Genomic DNA, 22,824 nt, shown 5'->3' on the forward strand with positions numbered 1-22,824 from the left:
AGACTTAGACAATGTTCTCCAAGAAGTTGTGTTTTCTTAACCTCATGAATGTGCCTTCTCAGAGAGAGGGCCAGGCCAGAAGAGGCTCCTGCCATGCCATTTCACTCCCAGTAGGTGGAACAGGGAACTGGGAAGAGTCTGTGCCTTTACTCGAAGAAAGGGAAAGTTCTAAGAATCTGCTACACAACTGCTTGTGAACTGATTGATGCTTTTTAATTGCATGATATTAGAAGACTGGGAAATGATTACTGACATGTCCACTCTTGGTTCTCTGTTTAGGGACAATGGAAACCTCGGATCATTGACAATCCCAATTATCAGGGGGAGTGGATTCACCCAGAGATAGACAACCCCAAATACAGGCCTGACCCCACCATTTGTCACTATTATAACATCAGCGTCCTTGGCCTGGATCTTTGGCAGGTAAAGTACTCTGGGCTCACAGCCCCTGACCAACAGTCCTTGTAGCTCTCACAAAGTAGAAGCAGCCCCGGCCTGGAAGTTACAGACTTGAATAAATCTTGATCTTTTTAAACCTCAAAGCTCTCATCTTTAAAATGGGAGTAATTATATTTATCTTCAGAATCATAAGAGCCAAAATTTACTTAGTCCCTCCTATACACCACTGTATTAAATACTTTGCATATTTAATTTTCACTGCATATCTGTTTCTCAACATCAAAAGGAGACTCAGAAAAGTTAAATAAATTTCCTGAAGATATGCATCTGGTAAGATAAGCAGAACACTTGGGCCTGAGCAAGTCTTTGTTCATCAGACCGACTCCATGTGCTACTAATACTTTTTGATGCCTTTGTTGATCTTACATGATTTGTTTGGTTGTTTTGTTTTGTGATAAGGTCTCGTGTAGTCTAGACTGGCCTCCCTCCAACTGGCTATGCAGTTGAGATAACCTTGAACTTCTGATCCTCTTGTCTCCACCTCTAACTGTTCAGTCACCAAAGCTTCTGGAACAAGGGCCCCCATGTTTTACTTTCTTAGCTTCTCTGTTCATTTTCTGCTTTATTTTTTTTCCCCATTTTCTCGGTTTTCTGACTTCAGGAGGTCAACATAGAAATGGAATGAAGTCACTACCAGATGCCAGGCCGGGGTTCAGAAGGGCAGGGGAGAAGGAAGGGACACAGATATTTCTTTCCTTCCTGGTTTATCTGAAGAGCATGGATACAAAACACAAATCATGTTGCTATCTCTCCTTTTTTTTAAGGTTGCTCCTTTTAAATAAACCAGAACTTTCTATATCATATAAATATATAAAAACATATTAATGTGCATACTGTTTCCTTAAAAAATTACATTTAGTGTGTATGTGTGTGTGTGTGTGTGTGTGTGTGTGTGTGTGTGTGTGTGAGATAACTCTGCATAATGCTGACATCATCCTCACAGACTTTTTTTTTTTTTTTTTCCCTTACAATTTCTGGTTAGGCCTGACTCCCAGGTCATACTCCTCTTCACTCAGCTAACCAAGAACATCCAGTTAGCCACAGAATCCTTACATCTTAGAGGAAAAGTCAAGGGATTAAGCACAGAGACAGCCCGTCTTCTTGACCTGCCCCCTCTAGCCATGAGTTTCCAGGCCAAGATGCTCTGCCATCCCAATCACCGTCTTTATCCTGCCTCTGTCCCAGATGAACAGCCTAGGCCCTGACACTTCCTCTTTCCTATTCTGGTGCCTTCAAACCCAGTCCATTACTTTTCCCCCTACTGGTAAGTGATTGCATTCTGGGGTCAGCGCTGAAGCTGGGAGGAGACAGCAGAAAACAAACATTGTCTTCATCTAGGACTCCATATGATCTTTGAAGGGATAGTAACACAAACTAACATACATACCCTATATCCCTGTATGTATGGTACTCTAGCCCATGTATAGGCCAGAGGTTGACATCTGGACATTCTTCCTCAATCATTTGTCCATCTTACTTGTTTTTTTTCAAGACAGGGTTTCGCTTGTCCTGGCCATCCTGGAACTCACTTTGTAGATCAGGCTGGCCTCAAATTCACTGAGATCTGCTTGTTTCTGCCTCTCGAGTGCTAGGACTAAAGGCATGCACCACCACCACCTGTCCCATTTTACTTTTGAGACTGGGTTTCTTACTGAGCCTGGATCTTGCTGTTTTATCCAAAATGGCTATCTAGTGAGTCCACCTATCTCTGTTCCCCTGGGTTGGGATTACAGGCTTAGGCCATGATGCCTGGTTTTGCATAGAAGCTGGGGATCCAAACTCAGGTCCTTGTAAGCACTTTACCCAGTGCCGTCTCTCTAGCCCCTACTCTTTCCACTCTATGATCCAAGAGGAATGGCACAGGAAAACCAGTAGCTTCCAGTGAATGAACTTGTTGAAACATCTTTAAGACTGTATTTTACAATTGAATGCAGCTCTCTCTCACATGTTCTTTGCTCTTAATGATGTGAATACAGCAGGGGAAGAAGTGTGTTTCCTTCTATTTGCATTATGCCGATACAAACTTATAAGCACAGATGGGAGATGAATAGATCAAAGTGAACATAAGACCATGCGGTTAGGAAGCAGGGATGGCTGGGAGTTTGATGGAGGGAGGGAGGGAGAGAGGGAGGGAAGGAGAGAGGGAGCAAGAGGTCACTGAAGAAAACAGGGAGGTAAGGAGCACTCTTTGCAGGAGGCGAGATGGGCAAGCCAACAAACGGGCAGTTTTCTAAGTGAGACTGTAGACTACTCAAAAGGAAAAAATCCCAAAGGTCAGAAAAATCTCACAGTTGCAAAGGGAATTTTACGAGCCAATTTAAAAGTAAATAACTCAGAGCAAACTAAAAATTCTGCTCTCCAGTGTCTATTTGTCAGTTTTCTGTAGGAAGCAGCATCAGTGGAATGATGTAAGCTAAATAAAAGGCCTTTCTTATTAAGAACAAAAATGTAAAAAACATATATGGGCTTTGGGTTACAAAACAGCAGGACAGAGCTTTATAAAACAGAGAGGAGACGCACATAATCCTCATACTGGAGAACTTTTTCTTGCTCACACAGCTGTTGGAGTGAAATTAACAATGATTTATTTTATTTTATTTTTGTTTTTTTGAGACAGGGTCTCACTATGTAGCTCTGGATATCCTGGAATTCACAATGTAGACCAGGCTGGCCTCAAATTCACAGAGATCCACCTACCTCTGCCTCCCAAGTATGGGATTAAAGGTGTGCACCACTGTGCCTATCTTAGCAATGATTTAATCAGCATACAAAAATCACAGATTGGCCACCTTTTGGTCCTTTGAAATAATCCAGATACTGAAAAGTTATAAAAATCTTTCTCATCTATTGAATGACATTTGCTAGGCATTGTGCTTTAAATACATTAGTTCTAATTTTCATAACACTACCATCAGAGATTATTATTTTCCATGATTCACATTACTATGATAATTATGATGATGATGATGATGATGGTTTTGCAATGTCATACGCTGGCTAGGCTGGAACTCACTATCTAGACCTGGCTAGCCTTGACATGACAGGGATCTGCCTGTCACCTGCCTCTACCTTCTAAGTGTTGGGATCAAAGGAATATATACCACATTCATCATCATCATCATCATCATCATCATCATCTTCCTCATCTTCATCCTCATCATCATTATCAACAGGGTCTCAGTAGCCCTGGTTGATCTCACACTCACTATGTAGTGGAATATGACCCTGAACTCCTGATTATTCTGCTTTATCTCCCCAGTCCTGGGATTATGGGCATGGCCCATCATACCCGGCTTCCTTGATTTACCTGTGAGAGAATAACTCAGTGGATTGAGAGACTTGCTTAATGTCATAAAACTAGAATGTAGCTGAGCTGGTCTGTTTAACTGTATGTCTTGTGCTCCTTTCTATTCCTTTGTCATGAACTAAACACTGAAACTATTATAGAGCATGGTTTAATCTTTTACACACAAATACTAAACTTTTGTCTTGTTTTGATTTTATGACAGGGTTTCATGTACTATTACATAAAAAGTGTGAAGGGACATGAAACCCTGATCCCCTTGCCTCTACCTTCCATGTGCTGGGATTACAGACATACACCACTATACACGGCTTCTTAGCATATTATTTTAAGAAAATAGAGAAAGGGCTTGGAAAGACTGCTCAGTGGTTATGAGCATTTACTGCTCTTGCAGAGGACCCTAGTTTTGTTAACAGCACCCATATGGTGGTTCACAACAGTCTGTAACTTTAATTCCAGGGGATTTGATACACTCTTCCAGCCTTCCTTCATTATTCATGTGGTGAACATAAACTGAAGTAGGCACACACATAAAGAACAAATAAATACGGCCAAAGCCTTTTTGTGAGTGAGAGAGAGAGTTTATATGCATGTGTGTATGTGAGTGCAGACACCCATGGCTAGAGGAGAACATCAGGTGTCCTGTTCTACCTTATTCTCTCGGGACAGGGTCTCTCACTGAACCTGGAGCTAGGCTGGCAGCCAATAAGCCCCAGTAATCCTCCTGTCTCTGCCCCAGACAGCACTGGGGTTGTAAAGCATCCTCATAGCCATACATTTTTTCCACCATGATAGGGATCCAGACTCAGGTCCTCATGTTTATGAGCCATGTCTCCAGCCCCCTAGGAACCTAGTTGTAATAATCTCACGGTTTTCATTTCAACAGGTGAAATCAGGCAGCATCTTTGACAATTTCCTTCTAACAAATGATGAAGAGTTTGCTGAAGAGGTTGGAAATATGACCTGGGGATTAAGAAAGGTGAGGTGTTTTTCCACCCTGAATTCCAGATGTCTGATTTCTGCCATTTGCAAAATCAGGACTCACAATCATTATCCTAATTCTGTTCACATGGCCTTGAGAGACAGAGAACTCACATTCATTGGACATCTTTGACTTGTCACTCTGAGCACTTTTCAAAATGTATCTTACTTGGCCCCTAAGGCCACCTCCTCGCAAAATCGGTATTATTCCATTTCTTAGGTATGGAAACTGAGACCCAGAGGCTAAATGGCCCAAGGTCACACACAACCTTTGACTTGTTGAGTTGAAGCCTGAACCCAGAACCCATGTTCCTTTTCTCAGTGTGCCATTAGAGGGAGCCACTCAGTCTGCCTAAGATGATGTGGAAACCAGAGGACATGGTAGTGCTGTTTACCAGCTCCTCCCTTCCCAAAACTATTTAATGTGTGGAGTGATATTCGGGACAATGGCTTCCTGAGGAAGACGTCCTGCATCCAGATGTCCTGGTCCTACAGGAAGGTCAATCCAAGTAGGTTTATAGTCAGGGCTTAATAATTCAGCAGGAAACCTAGGTAACCAGCAAAGCACAGACACAGAAGGGAAAAGCAAAATCAGCAGCCTGCCTGCCCCTGCCCTGAGCTGAAGAAATGGCTCCATTGATAAAGCATTTGCTGTGTAAGCATGAGGATCAGAGTTCGGATTCCCAGTGCCCACATAAAAGGTAAAAGCCGTACGTGTTTCTAGGGACAGGTGTGCTAGGCCATTGTTCTACCACCGAACTGTATTACTGGAACTTGTTTTACTTCTTATTTTAAGACAGGGTCTCACAAAGTTACCCAGGCTGGCCCTCAACTCTCGCTGTAGCCAAGGCTGGCCTTGAACATGTGTCTTTTGTCTTTAGCCTCCCAAGGAGTTGAGATTACAGGTCTTTGGCACCAGCCTGACTCCCAACAGATCTAACTGAAGCTGTGAGGCTTGGCAGCATTTGCCTTTACTCACTGGGCTATCTTGCTGACCCCGTGCTCAGCTTTAAAAATACTCTTTAATCTAGTTTTGTCTTGTTTTAATTCAATATTATCATCTTTATCTTGTGATACTAGAGATCTCACCTAGAGATTTGTTCATACTGGAGTCACTCCATTACTGAACTACTCCCCAGGCTTCTAATACCGATGTTGTGTCATTATCATATATTAGTAAAGAGCATGAGCTTTCTAGGTAGACTGCTCAGGTTCAAATCCAGGCTCCATCCTTGACTAGTTATATGAACTTGGTCAATTTATTTAACTTTCCTTATCTATCAATTAGGAAAAAATGATAGCAACTATCTTCTAAGTTCCTAACATCTAGCATGTGTTCAATACATGAAATCTATTAAACCATACAATCACTTGACAAATACTTGGTAAGAGCCTGTTCACCACGGCAGTCGTTAGGAATATAGCCATGAAATAAAATTGAGACATTTCTATCTTATGGGGCTTGTATTCAGTCTGGAGAGAACAAAATATAGGAAGTCCACATGATCTGGTTGTGATGGTATACCAAACACTGCAGAACTACCAGGAGGAGGCGGAGGTGGAAGGACTAAGAAGGACTTCCAGAGCTGGGCATGGTGGTACACACCTTTGATCCCAGCACTGCAACGGATCTCTGTGAGTTCAAGCCCAGCCTGGTCTACATAGTGAGTTCCAGGACAGCTAGGGCAATATAGAGAGACCCTGTCTCAAAAAAAAAAAAAATTTAAAGAAAAAAGAAAGCATTCAAGGTCATTCTGGACTATATGGGAACACTCTGCTTCAAGGGTAAAATAAGCAAATGAATAAATAAGAAAGAAATCCAAACATCAGACTCCCTCATGTAGAAAGTGAGGATGAGCAACATTACTTGTCACTGTGAGGAATACAAATGACACACAAATGTCGTGTAGCCTGTGCTGAGCGATGGCATAAGCATCAACTAAATACATGATGAATCTGGATTCATTTTATTTTAGTATTTTTTCATTTTTGAAATAATTTTATTTAAAAGTTTTTTTATTACATTTATTTCATGTGTAAGTGCATGCACATGTGTGTGGAAGTCAGAGGACAATGCCTTCTCCTAGAGGAGTCCCAGGGATCAAACAGGTGGTCAGGCTTGGTCCAGAACCTTCCGTTGCCCGGGCCTCTTTCCAGCCCACTTTATTTTATTTCATTTTACGTTTTTGGTTTTTTGTTTTGCTTTTTCAATACAGGGTTTCTCTATGTAGCTTTGGAGCCTGTCCTGGAACTCATTTTGTAGAACAGGCTGGCCTCGAACTCAGAGATTCAGCTGGCTCTGCCTCCTGAGTGCTAAGATTAAAGGTGTGTACCACCATCACCCGCCTTCATTTAATTTTTTTAAAAGACTTATTTATTTATTATGTATACAGAAGAGGGTGCCAGATCTCATTACAGATGGTTGTGAGCCACCATGTGGTTGCTGGGATTGAACTCAGGACCTCTGGAAGAGCAGTCAGTGCTCTTAACCTCTGAGCCATCTCTCCAGCCCCTCATTTTACTCTTTTTTTTTTTTTTTTTTTTTTGAGACAGAGTCTTAGGTAGCCCAGGCCAACCTTAAATGTCCATCAGAGGATGCCCTTGAGCTCCTGATCCTGCTTCCACCTCCCAGGTGCTAGGATGACCGGTACACAGTACTATGCCTAGCTTTGAATCTGCTTTATTTACAAATGAACTGTACATCATGCACCCAGACACAGATTTCTCTCCACCCCAGAAGTACTGAAACTTCCATGTAAATGAACACCATCCTAGGACTCCTGACACCAATGAGAAGTCTACAGATGTTTCTAAAATGTATCTGTTTATCTCATCTGTGCAACTTTGGAATTCCACACTTTAAACAGGATGTGGAGCAGCAGTGGAGAGAGCTGTATGAGGAAATGGAGAAAAAGAAGGAGGCGGAAGAGGCCAAAAAGAAGAGGGAAAAGGAGCGGGCCAGGAAAGAGGACATCTGGGGACTGGACGAGGAGGATGAGGAGGACAATGAAGAGGACTCCGAGGAGGAAGACAGTGCTAAGAGGGCGTCTCTGGGTAAAAAGGAAGTCCGCTTTGATCAGAAGGATGAACTGTAACTGCAGAGAGAGGGATTACACACAGAGGAAGAGACAGTGCTTAGCAGGGGAAATGCTCATGAGGTTAGCAAGCTGTGGGAAGTAAAATGACTCATTCTTTTTAGATAAACTTTGGATTTATATTTCCACTCCCCCTCCCATGCTTTATTGGCTTATTGGTAGAAAGGGAATGAATGGTAATTTCTATTTCATGACGTGGGTATAGTGACTGGACGAGGTAATGTGTGTAAAGCACCCAATGTAAATACATTGTAAAAAAAAAATGGAGTAGTTCAAACTAGTATCGTTATCGTGGTGTTTACAAAATTAATTGTTGGTAAATAAGCTTCTGTATAAACCTGATTCTCATTTTCAGTTGAGCCCTGTACTCCTGGGGATTTTCTTTGTTTAGATATATGCATTTCTTAGTATTTACTAAGCAGTGCTGATGATTCGACCCAACGTTTCCCTCTTGTTAATGTATTGAGCACCTAAAAACAAAATCGGAGGGGTTGGGGATTTAGCTCAGTGGTAGAGTGTTTGCCTAGCAAGCTCAAGGCCCTGGGTTTGATCCTCAGCTCCACACACACACACACACACACACACACACACAAATCAGAACATCTATTGAGTTCATGAAAGTCACTTTGCTGGCCTGCTGTGTCCCTGCCCTAATTTGTAAATGACTGTTACTTGTTTGCAAGTTTGCTTGGCCTTATTTCTATCTGCTTTGTTCCACCTGCGCACAGCATCACTATCTCTGGCATTCTTGTAGTTATTTATAGATTAGAAAGCATTTTCCCACGAATTTGCAGCACGCCCACAATGTGCCCATTCAGTCTCGCAGTGGTCACTGTGGAGGCCATTGCTATCTTTGTTTTACAGACATAGACACTTGTTCAGGGTCAGTCAGTGAGGGGCGGGCCAGCAACTGAACTCAAGTTCATCTGGTTGCAAAGCTTATCCTTCTACTGTACCAGGCTATTTGGGTGAATGTCTATTACTGTTGATACAGACCGTGGGCAATCTGTTACATGGAAGAAATGTCCTTTTGGGTGTATTTTTTAAAAAATCCAACATTTAAGGAGCCAATAACTATAACATACGTTTACAAACAGGAATCAAGATGTTCACTAAATGTTTGCTGGAAAGAATGAACTCTCAGCACTTGGGAGGTAGAGGCAGGAGGATCAGGAGTTCGGGTTCACCCTCAACTGCACAGAGAGCTCAAGGCCAACCTAGACTAAAACTCTGTCTCAAAGACAACAACAACAACAACAACAACAAAACAACCAAAAACCAACAACCAACCAACCACCAAAATAAAACAACCAACCCACTGTCTATGCCTGCTGGTTTCTAAGACCACTTCATAAAGAGAGTAACTTTTAAACCAGGTATTGAAGAATGCAGAAAAATAGAGAACAGGCTTTGGAGTTAAAGAACAAAGAGCCTGGACAACAGGAAAAGGAGTCATAAGATCAGTGAAAGTGGCAGGAAGTTCTTCCTTCCTCCTTGGAGGCTGGGCCCTAGTTCTATTTTTGGTTTTTAGAAAAACTGAACTTTAGATTTTTAAAAGAATATATTTTATTTATTATTTGGCAATTTTATACATATATACATAAGCATCTAAACCCCCATTTGAGACAGGGTCCCATGGTCTAACCATGTTGCACTGACTGGCAGAGAACTTACTATGATGAATAGGCTAGCTTTGAACTTCCTCCTATTTCAGCCTTGGAGTGCTAGAATTACAGGCATACAAAAGCTGCCCAGGTCCTAATGGTGGGCTTTGTACTCTTAGAATATTTTAGAGTAGGGGCCAGCAAGATGGCTTAATGGGTAAAAGAGCTGGCCATCTGAGTTCCATCTCTGAGTTTCATGTGGAAGAAGGAGAGAAGCATCTTAAGTCCTCTGACTTCCACACATATGCAGTGTATACACATACAAGAATTCAAAAGTAAAGCAATTTTTTAAGTGGCAGTTGGGTGTGGAAAGAAACTTGTCTAGATTAGCACACTGCCAGCCCATGAACTGTAGAGAACTCTTATAGCCAGGCACACCAATTCACAAGAGGCAAGGTTTCAAAATAATATAAAGTTTTAAAATATCATACATGAGCTATTCCAGATCTCTCTGACTCTGCCTGATACAAAGCACATTGAGATGACACTTTGAGACAGAAGCCTGGACCCAGAAATGGGCAATGAGGTGAGCTTCATGCAGCTAATTCTGTGGCACAAACACAGCTTTTTTTCTTCCACTGAAGGATTCAGGAGAGCGCTAGATGGTCCTCTCAGCATTAAGGAGCACATGATACTTTTTGTGAGCAGTGAGAAAGGGGAGAGGCATGAAACAAACTTGGTCTCGGGGCTGTGGATGAGTGACAGAGTGTTTGCCTGACATGCACAATACCCTAGTACCGGGAGAACTAATGGGCGGGTCTCAGAAGTCTCACCGTCTTAATTTGGTTACTTCTAATGAAAAAAAGTAAAAAAAAAAAAAAAAAAAAAAAAAAAAGTTTATTCAAAGATGCCTAAAGCTGGAAACCTTAACAGTGCAGTATGTTTTTGTTCAGGGCTAACTCTCCCTAGAATTCCTGTTCCTGTTTGATGGGGGCCTTGTACAGAGTGGTGAAGTTTCCCAAGATGGAGTCCCTGCCTGGCTTCTAGCTGGCTGATAGTGAGGCAGGCCCATACTTGTTTTCCTCCTCTTTGGAGAAGACAGTATGCATTAGGCTGAAAAGACATCTTCCAAAAAGAAGAAAGACATTAGATTGCTGCCTCTAAGCAGTAAAATAAGCTATAAAATACAATTTAAAAATTGCTACAACAACAAAATTAATAATTACAATTACAAAATGTGTATATCGCAGAATGCTTTTTTAAATTAAATTTAAAAATTTTATGTATGTAGGTGTTTTACCTGCATGCATGCTTGTCTACCACTTGTGTGCCTGGTGCAGGTAGAGGCCAGAAGAAGACATCAGATCTCCTGGAACCAGAGTTACAGATGGTTATGAGCTGCCATGTGGGTGCTGGGAATTTTTCCTCTGGAAAAGCAGCCAGTGCTCATAGCTGCTGGACCATCTTATGAGCTGCCATGTGGGTGCTGGGAATTTTTCCTCTGGAAAAGCAGCCAGTGCTCATAGCTGCTGGACCATCTCTCCAGCCCCATACCATGCTTTTAAAGACATTTTGTATTGTGATTGCACTCCCTAAAGCCCACCCTCCCCCAGCCCAGCTGGGATCTCTGGGAAAAGGCAGAAGCCAGCAGATGAGAAAGATGGAGGAACTGAGAAAGCAGCCTGCCAAAGATCAGCCCTCTGTTTCCAGGTCAGCTTCTAGCAGAGTCAGGGAGAGTTGGAGTCAGGGGGAGTGGCAGGCAGGAGCTCTGCATCCCCTTCATGCCTAGTGGAGCGTGTACAAAGGTGTTCCTCTTCTGTGCAGTTCAGCTTGCCTTCCAAGATACCTTGTCTGTTCAGTTTATCTAACAACCTCTCAACAAACTAACACATATCTGCCTCTCTCTGAGTTTATCAGCAAGAATCTTGATCTCTTCCTCATCTTTGCCCTCAAGCCCTTCCGGTTCAGGCCAGCCAACTTATCTATCTCTAGGCAGAGGACTCACCTGCTCAGCTGGTTCCTCTTGTAGGTTCCAAGCCTCCTTCAATCATCAACTTAGGAGCCACCTCTTCACACTTCCTATCTGCCCTTTATTTATTTATTTTTAGACAGGATCTCACTACACAGCCTTGGCTGGCCTGGGATTCAAAATGTAGATCAAACTGGCCTGGAACTCACAGAGATCCACTTGCCTCTGCCTCTGTGGCTTAGCCGCTTTGAGTCCGATTTCCGTCTTTTAGTACCCAGTTCTCAGTAACCTTTGTACTTCTGTCACTGCCATCGGCACACTTTCTGCTTCCTCAGGCATGAGCCTGCACTCAAGGAGGCCCCGCAGATGCAGCCCGCTCCAGCGCTGGCTGCCTTCCTCGGTCCACGTCCCTCTTGGAGGTACTGGAGGTACGCGGCCCTCCTGCCCTCCAACTGCTATGGAGCTTGGATCTTGCACTCCAGGGACTCTGAGATGGTAATCTGAGCCTCGTCTAGCAGTTTCTCCACCCTGTTCTTGCCTGAGCTTGTTGCCACACCTGCTTCCGACAGGGCTTCTCTTCCAGACACCAACATTCTCCAGATGATTTAATATATATCTGATTATATTTTTCAAAATAATTGTTTTCAAAAACAGAGATGTTTAGCACAAAAACTTTGAAGTTATGTATGTATTAAGGAAAAAAGCCCAAAGTCCTCATCTTCCCCAGTCCAGAGACGATTGTGCAGTGTTTATTGAATTGCCTCTAGGTTTTGTGCTCATTTGTTGATTGATTGGTTTGATTTTGTACATGACATTTTATCATCTTTGGTCTCTGACAATAATACTGAAAAATTTCCCCCCTTTTCCACATAGAGAACTAAATTTTGTTTAATGTTTTTTGTTTGTATATTTTCTTAAAAATGTGATTTTGTTTTATATGAACATATTTTTATTTATGTGATATTATTTAAATTTCATTTTGTTATTTTCAATCTTTTCTCTGAGCACTATTTTGTGAGGGTTTTAAATTTTTTAATTTATTGTAATTTTATATGTGTGCCCATGATGTGCTTGGGGGCATGTCACAGTATGTGTGTGATTCCCAGCACCCACATAGCCCCTAACAACTATCTGTCATTCTAGTTCCAGGGGATCTGATGCCCTCTTCTGGCTTCTGATGGCACTGTACATGCATAGTACACAAGCAATCATGTAGGAAAGACACTTGTACAAATACATAAAAAATAAATAAGTCTTGCCAGATGTGGTGGTAGACACCTTTAATTCCAGAACTCTGGAGGCAGAGGCAGGTGGATCTCTGTGAGTTTGAGGTCAGTCTGGTCTACAGAGTGAGTTCCAGGACAGCCAGGACTATGTAGAGACACCCTGTCTCAAAAAGACAAAATAAAACAAAAACCCAAAATAAGTAAGTCTTTTAAAAGAACATTTAGTTCTACTATTGTAAGAGTAACAGACATCCTTATAACAAAAAACAGGTTCAAACGAGAAAAAAATAAGATTTTTTAAAATTGAAGTTACATTATTTAGAAGATTGAGGCAGAAGAATTAAGAATTCAAAGACAGTCTGGGCTCTATCTCAAAATACCAATACACAGGCAGACAGACAGATACAAGATCATTCTGAAATGAAGGCTAAAAAAGTAAAGAAAACTATTTTTGCACTTCAGCTTGTGAACAATGGGCAATCAAGTAGAAATGTAGTTGAACAAAGGCAAATAGATCAAGAGGGCCAGTTCAACCCTGCTGTCTGTTCAGATTCTCCTTGGCTTCTCATGTAAGGTGGAGGATGAAGTGTTTATGTCTTATTTCAAAAAAATTATTGGTGGAATACTCTTTTACAGTGTGTGACTATATGTGGCTCTAATTGGTTTAATAAAGAAGCTGACTGGCCAATAGCTGAACAGGATCAGGTTAGGTGGGAGGGCCAAAACTGAGAATGACAGGAAGAAGAAGAGCAGACTCAGAGACACAGAGAGAAGCCAGATGGGCATGTTGTACTGAAAAAAAAGGTACCAAGCCACAAGGCAAAGCACAAATAAGAAATATGGGTTATGGGGTTGGGGGTTTAGCTCAGTGGTAGAGTGCTTGCCTAGCAAGCGCAAGGCCCTGGGTTCGATCCTCAGCTCAAAACAAAAACAAAAACAAAAACAAAAACAAAACAAGAAATATGGGTTAATTTAAATGGAAGAGTTAGCTAATAACAAGCCTGAGCTATTGGCCAAGCATTTATAATTGATATTAAGCCTTTGTGTGTGGTTATTGGGAGCAGCTTGTAGGACGGAAACTTCTACCTACAATTATCCTTCATAGGAAGGAAAGAAGGAAGGAACGAAGGAACGAAGGAACGAAGGAACGAAGGAAGGAAGGAAGGAGAAAGTTAGGCTAATATTTCTAGTTTCTATGACCCACCTTGAGAAATTCTTGTTTCAGTGACTAACTAACTTCAAGGGAGACAGGTGGGAGTGAGGAAGTTGGGAGAAGGTCAAAGAGAAACTTGCTTCTAGGGTTCTTCCAATGTCCTTCAGTTTAAATTACTTGGCATAACAAAACACTATACTTGGTGGTACTGATTTACAAACCCTAGTAATCCACTTATTAGAGCACCTTCTTCTTTTTTTCAAGGCAGGGTCTTTCTCTGTAGCCCAGGCTGGTTTTGAACTTACAGGAATCCCACCTCAGTCTCCTGAGTGCTGGGAGAAAAGGTGTGAGTCACCATGCTGGTTTTCCTTTTTATATTTACTTACTTACTTATTTTTTATTATTTATTTATTTATTTATTTATTTTTGGTTTTTTGAAATAGGGTTTCTCTGTATATAGCCCTGGCTGTCCTGGAATTCACTCTGTAGACCAGGCTGGCCTAGAACCCACAGAGATCTGCCTGCCTCTGTCTCCCGAGTGCTAGGACTAAAGGCATGCACCACCTCCGCCCAGCTCATCCCCAGTCTTGTTAAAAATGTTGAGACGAGTCTCCCTATGTTGCCTTGCCTGGTCCAGAATTTGCAATGCTTCTGCCTCAACTTCCCGAGAATCTGGAATTACAAGTGTGAGACAGCACACCTAGCTCATAGTACCTTTTTCTTGTGATGGCAGTCCTTAACTTCAGATTCCCACCATGAGTTCAAAGGTGTTCCTCTCTCGTGCTAGTTTGGAGGAAAACAGACAGACAGACAAACCTAAACTCTAAGCTTGACTCTGAATCAAATATCATATGTTTACATTAATCCAATCACTATTGTTAAAGTGTTTAAACTCTGAAGAAAACACTTGGTATCATTATGAAAAGAAGAAAGAATGAGATTCTCTCTCTCTCTCTCTCTCTGTCTCTCGATAAAGCTCTAGAAAGGTAAAAAGAAAAAAAAAAGAAGAATGAAAACCAAGAAATCATGATACATGTCTATCTTTTATATTGAACAAACTTTGAGTTAGTTCATCTTTTTAACAGCAACAATAATACAAGAAAGGGGTAATGCAAAGAGAAATCATATATCAGATATGACTATCTCTCAAGAAGTATAAAGACTGTTATTCTCACTTTTGCATGTATTATGCAGCATGACTTTCCTGTGTGTATTTGCTGGTATTTGCCCATACCTCTAGTAGGTGCTTTTCTATCTAGCATTACTCTTGAGTTGTGCTGAGAATAATGAATGGTGGGATGTCAGGGTTGTATGTGAGCTGGGTGTTGGCTTCTATCCAGAGTTCTTAAGTCAGAGCCCAGGTAACTTGTTAATAACTTCTCCAAGTTCCTTGGAGCTGGAAGTTTGATCCAGGAAGTTAAATTCTCTAGGTTGCAATGTCTTTGCCTAAAAAATGGAGGCCATAAGAACTCCATCTTAAAGCCAAGAGTGGTGGCACATGTCTTTAATCCCAGCACTCAGGAGGCAGATGCAGATGGATCTCTGTGAGTTCGAGGCCAGCCTGGTCTACAAAGCAAGTTCCAGAACAGCTAGAGCTGTTACTCAGAGAAATCCTGTCTTAAAAAAAAATAAAGAATTCTATCTTAGAGTTTTGGTAATATTAAATAAGATCATTTGATATAAAGCCTTAGCCTAGGAAAAGATCTCAAGACCAAATGTAAGTTCAAATTTCCTTTTTTAAATTAAATTTTTAGCATTAAAAATTTTTATAAATAATAAGATAATAATTTTTTTTTGCTTTTTTTAAATTTTTTTTATTTTTTTGGTTTTTTTGAGACAGAGTTTCTCTGTGTAGCTTTGTGCCTTTCTTGGAACTCACTCGGTAGCCCAGGCTGGCCTCGAACTTACAGAGATCCACCTGCCTCTGCCTCCCAAGTGCTGGGATTAAAGGAGTGCTCTACCACCACCCAGCGATAATAATTTCTATAAAAATATTATTTTATGTGGATAAGTATTTTGCCTGCATGTATGTTTTTGCACCATGTGTATACCTAGTACCTGTGGAGACCAGAAGAGGGCAATGGATTCCCTGGAACTGGAGTTACAGACAGCTGTGTGCCACCATGCGGGTGCTGGGAACCAAACTTGGATTCTCTGGGAGAGCAACCCATGCTAGAAAACTCTGAGCCATCCCTCTAACCACAGTTCAAATTTCTTTATTGAACATACACTATTTGGCCATGGTGGCACGTACCTGTACTCCCAGTACTTGAGAGGCAGAGGCAAGAGGATCAGAAGTTCATGGCCTTGAATTTGACTTGACTGCATGAGACCCTATCTAAACATACCAAGCCTGAACAATCAAACAGTAAAAAACACCACTTTCCTTTCTGCTGTCTTATAACTAAGATGAAAGTTCTTTGTCAACTTGGAGAATAACTATTGTCGGAGAATACCCTCTGTCTTCAGAATTGATGAAAGGACCTTGAACATTTGCCAGCAGGACATGGTCTCCTGAAAGAAATCCTGTTCCTTATTGGCAACTGGAGTTGATAATTGTGCTGTTTCTCACATAGGAAGGATTTGGACTCAGACTAAACTGAAGACAGTCTATACCTGCTGGGCTTCCTGGAATAGGAATAAGCTATAAGCTTCTAAGGACTCCACAAATTCTGTAAAATAGCCCCATTTTACAGATAGGGAGATGGAAAGTAAGAAATGAATTGACTTGATGTAGGTAACAAAGCTTATCACAAGATGGCAAACAGGACAAGTAGCAGGGTGTTTGCCTGGTACACGTGAAATCCTCAGCAATGAGGAGAGCGAAGGGAGGCAGTCTAATTAATGTAAGAATGTTAAAATGGACTTTGGGGTCAGATAAACATAAGTTAGGATCCCAGCATGGCCATTTATTAGACCTTGAACTTTGGTCCAGTGACCTGATGTTTTAAATTTCAATTTCCATGTGTTGAGTGGGGAATTATAAAGTTATTGGCCGCACACAGATGTTGTGAGGTTTAGAGAGCACATGTGAAACCGAGGAACTGGCACATGATTGGTACTCCATAGATGGTCAGCTACTTACGAAGCCATATGCTAAGAGCCCAGAAAGTTGCCTCCAGGAAGCTCCCATCACCACTGAGCTCCTCTAAAGCAGCTCACCATACATCCAATTGCTTATTCTTTTTTTTTTTTCTTCAAGACAGGGTTTCTCTGTGTAGCTTTGTGCCTTTCCTGGATCTCACTCTATAGACCAGGCTGGCCTTGAACTCACAAAGATCCACCTGCCTCTGCTTCCCAAGTGCTGGGATTAAAGACATGCACCACCACCGCCCAGCTAATTGTTTGTTCTTATAACCCCTTTGGGATGATTCAAAATGACCATACAAGGAAGAGGAGTAGGCAGCAAGATATGCCTGAGTGGAGAGACCTGACATCTAGTAGGGGCTCTTCTTTTGGGGTGTGTGTGTGTGTGTGTGTGTGTGTGTGTGTGTGTGTGTGTGTGACCTTGAGCCATGCCTCAGGACTGAGATTACAGGGATGTGCCATTATTCATTTATTCTCAGCTAATGTTCTTCTTTGTTTAAGGGAAACAATGTTCTTTACCTCCTGAGGTTGCTGGAGAAATAAATGCAGATGTTAATGCCCATTAACAGAGAGGCTTTCCCTCCTTTGCTATTTTCTTTTAAAAATAGCACTCTAGAAACACTATATAACTATGCAGGGTTACAATTTGTGTTTACTATTCTTCCTGAGAGTGAAATGGACTCAGAGAGGGACTGAGTTCTGCTCCAGAGTTCAGCTTTTGGGGAACATGGGCCTTGGGTGAAGCCTAGTTAATAAGTTGCTACGGCTGCTGCTGCTGCACTAATACTCAAGTTTCAGTCCCAGTGCCTGTAAACTCCCCATTCTTGTGGAAAGCAGTGCTCTGCAGTGCTCTCCACCCACATCCTGCCAGAAAACAGCTGCTTGGACTGGGCCTGGGAATAAACCCACAGGCAAACACCCCATGGGCTTGCCAATGACCTACAAATGCATTCTGGCTTCTTGAAAATGAGCTGGGCGAGTCAATATTTCTCCCTTGGGAATCTGAATCAGGAACCATGAACCGACTGGGGCAATTAGCAGCAGTAAAAACCACAGCTAATGGGATGGAAAGAGAGGGACGGTGAGGTGGGTTAAGGGTATACATGGGAGGAGACAGAGTCTAGGTTATGAGACTAAAGTGGTCAGGGTTCAGAAATCGGGAGCAAACAGAAGCTACAAAGTAGAAAATGATAATGTATGTTATGTAACAAATATAGAGTTCCTTCCCTAACAACAAATGGTGTTGGCCTCTGAGTACATAAGAATGATTTGAGGCCAGCCTGGCCTATGGAGCTAGTTCCAAGACAGTCCAGGCTACACACAGAAACCCTGTCTCGAAAAACAAACAGAGTGATTCAGACAGCATTTGTCTCATAGCACTTAATTTTGGTGGGGAAGAGAAGCAAGGCAAGTAAACATATAATTGCAATTTGCTAGGGGCTAAGAAGAAAATAAATACAGGCCTGAGACACCCTACTAGGACAAGACCTAATTAAGAAATAGCCGGTGGGGGAGGGGGGGGGGGGGGGTTGGGGACTTAGCTCAGTGGTAGAGCACTTGCCTGGCAAGCGTAAGGCCCCGGGTTCAATCCTCAGCTCCGAGAAAAAAAAAAAAAAAAAGAAATATCTGGGGATGGCCAGTGAGATGGCCTAACTGGTAAAGGTTCCGGCCACCACACTGGAAGACCCAAGTTTGAGTTCCATCCCCTGAATCCGCATGGTGCAAGGGCAGAACCAACTCCTGAAAGTTGTCTTCTACCTCCAGACTCATAACTGTGGTACTTGAGTGCACGCTTCCCAATAAATAAATCAAGGTCAAAAACATTTTTTTTTTGTTTTTGTTTTTGTTTTTATTTTTTCGAGACAGGGTTTCTCTGTGTAGCTTTGTGCCTTTCCTGGAACTCACTCTGTAGTCCAGGCTGGCCTCGAACTCACAGAGATCCGCCTGGCTCTGCCTCCTGAGTGCTGGGATTACAGGCATGCACCACCACCGCCTGGCCCAAAAACATTTTTTAAAAGAAAATAGCAAAGGAGGGAAGGCCTCTCTGACTGGAAACTAAAATGAGGTCAGAGGACAAGATGGAACCAGTCACATGATGATCAGGGAGAGGAATATTTGAGAGAGAACCTGTAGTGGCTGGAGGCAGACAAGAAGCTGGGAGGAAAAGACACTTGCACAGAGCAAAGGAAAGGAAAGGAAAGGGGTGAGTTTGGAGGCATCACTGGGAAGTATGTCTGTCATACAGGATCATGAGGACTTTGGTAAGAAATTGAGAGTGTAGTTAGGGTATAGTGAGGAGCCAATATGGTGTGGTAAATAATCTTGAAGACCAAGAAACTGGGCCACCACAATACTGCACTCTGTAGGTAAAGGTGCTTGCTCAGGAAGGCTGACTACTTGAGGTCCATCCTTGAGACCAATGTAAAAGTGGAAGAACCAGCTCCGTGAAAGTTGTCCCCTAACACACACACACACACACACACACACACACACACACACACACAATAGTAGGGCCCACCCCACATCATGACACATACATACAATAACAATAAAATTTAAAAAGTATTTAAAGGCTAAGGACTCAGTCAGGATAGAGACCTAAGTTCTAAGTTCTATCATTTATCAAAGGTGTGCCCTTAAATAAATTTCTTAATCTTTCTGTGCTCTACAAAATTAAGGTAGATGTGAGTTTTACTTCATGGAGTTGTAAAAATTTTAGAAAAAAAAGAAAAGGCTCTCTCTCTCTTTTCCCTCTTTCTTTTCATATATCTACATCTATATCTATAGAAGATAGATAGATAGATATAGAGATATAGTGGTTGAGCTAGTTTGGCACATATCAGATACCTAAGGACTATATGATGCTATTATTATTTATTATTATTGTTGTTACAGAGTCTTGTTTTGTAGGCGGGCCTCATACTCAATCCTCCTGCCTCAGCCTTCTGAGTTCTGGGATTACAGGCATATGCTTCCATGATGATTAAGTACACAATTTTGTTTTTCTTCTTTGAGACAGAGTTTCTCTGTATAGTCCTGGCTGTCCTGGAACTCTGTAGACCAGGCTGGCTTCGAACTCATAGAGATCCACCTGCCTCTGCCTCCAGAGGGCTGGGATTAAAAGGCATTTGCCGGTCAGTACTGTAGCTATTATACAGAGAATGGGTTTGTGGGAAATGAAAAGGAGGAGTGCCTGAGGGGAGCCAGTTATATAGAGAATGAGTATTCTGAAATGATGTGGAATTAAGGGTGGTAGTGAGGCAGACAGGCATGTCCAATTGGACATAATGTGGAAGTGAAGTGTTGATTTTACAGGTAGGTTGGGCATTGCAGCGGAGGAAAACAGAAGATTGAAAACAAATTACAGGGTTCTGGCTAAAGCCAGGAAGCAAATGGCTGGCATTTACCTCAAGGAAGGGTCCTGGGAGGAGCAGGGCTGTAGAGAAATGAGAAGTTCTATTTTAGACATTCTAAACTTGAGAGCCCATGAGAAATACCTGTGGATGTCAGTGCACAATTGCTTATAAGTTTTCAAACCAGCAAAGTCTGGGATGAAGGTATGAATTTTGAAGTCACTAGCAAGTCAGCCTTTGAAAACAGAAATAGTTGAGACTTTCGATGGAGACAGAGGGAAGTGAAGGAGATAAACTTTAGGGTAGGTGAATAGAAAAGGGGAATAAGAAGAAGCCGTGAAAGAAGAGAAAGTGAGCGGCAGTGGCTGTCAGAAACAGGAGTGGAGAGTGTTTGAAGAAAATCGGCACCACCCTCAGCTGATGTCGCAAGGGAACCAAAGAGGTAAGAACACTGTTGAGGAGAAGGTTCATTCATGGGAAGGGGCTAAGTAAGAAGCACAGTTAACATGCACTTTCTTGTGTGCTTCCCCACTCTATGGTATGAGCTGGTCTGCTCCACCACACTATAACAAACTGAGACCCTGAAACACTGGGCCAATATAAACCCTCCCAAGCTTAAACAACAAACAAACAAGGCACCAGTGACATGGCTCTGTGAGTAATGGTGCTTGTCACCAAGTCTGATGTTCTACATTAGATCCTGGGACCTACATAGTGGAAGGAGAGAACCAATTCAAAACAATTGGGTACTAGGATGAATTAGAAGTGTTTCTTTTGACAGCACATGTGTTAAAAACAAAACAAAAATGGAACAACAATACAAAGAAAACAGGCATAACTCCTACCATCTGATGACAGATTTGTAGAACATCTACATACTGTTTGCAGGCATTTGAATTTGGGGACAATACTAACTTTTACATATTCAAGGTGAAAACTAAATCAACAAGAATGAGTATCTTAAGCCAAGTATGGTGGCACACATCTTTAGTCCCAGAACTCAAAGGACAGAAAAAGCAGGCAGCTCTCTGTTGAGTTACAGGCCAGTCTAGGTTACATAGTAAATGTGGGGCCAGCCAGGGCTACATAGAGGGATCTTGTCAAAAAAGAATATGTATCTTGAAACTGAAAATCAACAGAAACAAATTAATTTAACTACATTTAAATCCATGATACAATGACTTTGAAGGGAAGGAAGACCAATCCATGTATTTTTTTTAACTGCAGTACTTTCAATATATACACACCTGTACTCTAAAAACAAAACAACAAAACTGCAAACAAATCCTGAACCCTATTTAGTGAGTTATTTTGGTAATGGAATCACTACAGCGATTCTGAAAGTATTTTGTGTGCTACAACATTGAGTACACAAAGACATCGGTGTTATTGGGAGCCAGAGTTGTCATTGTGGGAAAAGAGAGATGCAAATAAAGAAAAAACCCTAAGGGGCTTAGAATTAGAAGTACCAGTGATGAATTCATGATTAAACACAGTTAACTAAATTAAATTGCCATTCAACCCCCTTAGCTTTGTTTATTAAAAGGGCCTAGAAGAAATTATACACTCAGTAGCAATGAGCATATCTGGTGCCCAGATCTTGGTTTCTACAACTCCATTCTTACCATACAGGAAGTTCTTAGGAGGAATGGCTGATGCTGACTTCCAGAAATAGGCAATGAAAGTACAAGATGAACCTAGGACAACTTACTAAGAAAGGGAGGAGAACACTGGGCATGGTGGAGCACACCTTTAATCCCAGCACTCGGGAGACAGAGGCAGATGGATTTCTCAGTTTGAGGCCAGCCTGGACTAGAGGAGTTCCAGGATAAGCTCCAAAGCTACACGGAGAAACCTTGTCTCAAAAAACCATGAAGAAGAACGAGGAGGAGGAGGAGGAGGAAGAGGAGGAGGAGGAGGAGGAGGAGGAGGGGAGGAGGAGGAGGAGGAGCAGGAGAGGAGGAGGAAGAAGAAGGAGAGGAGGAGGAGGAGGAGAAAGCAAAGAGGTGCTGAGATAAAAAAGATACAGAAGGCAGCGTGAAGGATTTCTTATTACTCAACATTGGGACAAGTTAAATTAAAAATGCAATGAAAGTGATAGGTTATAACCTAGTAAATAAAAGATGAATCCACTGGTTTATACTGACGACAATATATAAACATATAAACACATGAGAAAAGGAGTGGATAGGGAGGCATGGTGCTACATACCTGTAACCCCAGCACTCTGAAGATGCAAGCTGGAGAGAGCTGAAGGTCACCCTTGGCTATGGAGTACATTTGAAGCCAGCATGGGCCACATGAAAGCCAAGGGGCGGGGAGAGAGGAAACTATCTTACTTGTAGTAAAATGCCACCTAAGAATTGTAAATGAAATGTCAAAGTTATAGTTTCTGTTACCCATGGGGTGGTCCAATTGTAGCACTTCAAAATCAACCATACTCAGGCAGTATTACTGACTGCTCCCCTTCTCCAAAGAAAACAGCAGTCTAATTGCACAAAAGCACGAGACAAACTCCAATAGGGCAAGTGTTGGGGTATGGTAGTGCTTGCCTATAACCTCAGCATTTGGGAGACAGAGACAGAAGTGAAAG

At 42.0% G+C, this 22,824-nt stretch overlaps 1 protein-coding gene across 1 annotated transcript in view; it reads left to right on the forward strand.

Moving 5' to 3' along the window:
• LOC118577732 (calreticulin-like) overlaps nucleotides 1–8,321 on the forward strand; it is a 33,538-nt gene extending 25,217 nt beyond the window's left edge. Inside the window, exons 7-9 of the mRNA XM_036178361.1 lie at nucleotides 280–423; nucleotides 4,650–4,742; nucleotides 7,612–8,321. Of these exons, the coding sequence (XP_036034254.1) occupies nucleotides 280–423; nucleotides 4,650–4,742; nucleotides 7,612–7,839 (465 nt within the window). The 3' untranslated portion in view covers nucleotides 7,840–8,321. The remainder of the gene's footprint in view (nucleotides 1–279; nucleotides 424–4,649; nucleotides 4,743–7,611) is intronic.
• The last annotated feature ends 14,503 nt before the right edge of the window (nucleotides 8,322–22,824 follow it).

Source organism: Onychomys torridus, chromosome 2, assembly GCF_903995425.1.
Source record: "Onychomys torridus chromosome 2, mOncTor1.1, whole genome shotgun sequence".
In the NCBI taxonomy this organism is placed as follows: Eukaryota; Metazoa; Chordata; class Mammalia; order Rodentia; family Cricetidae; genus Onychomys; species Onychomys torridus.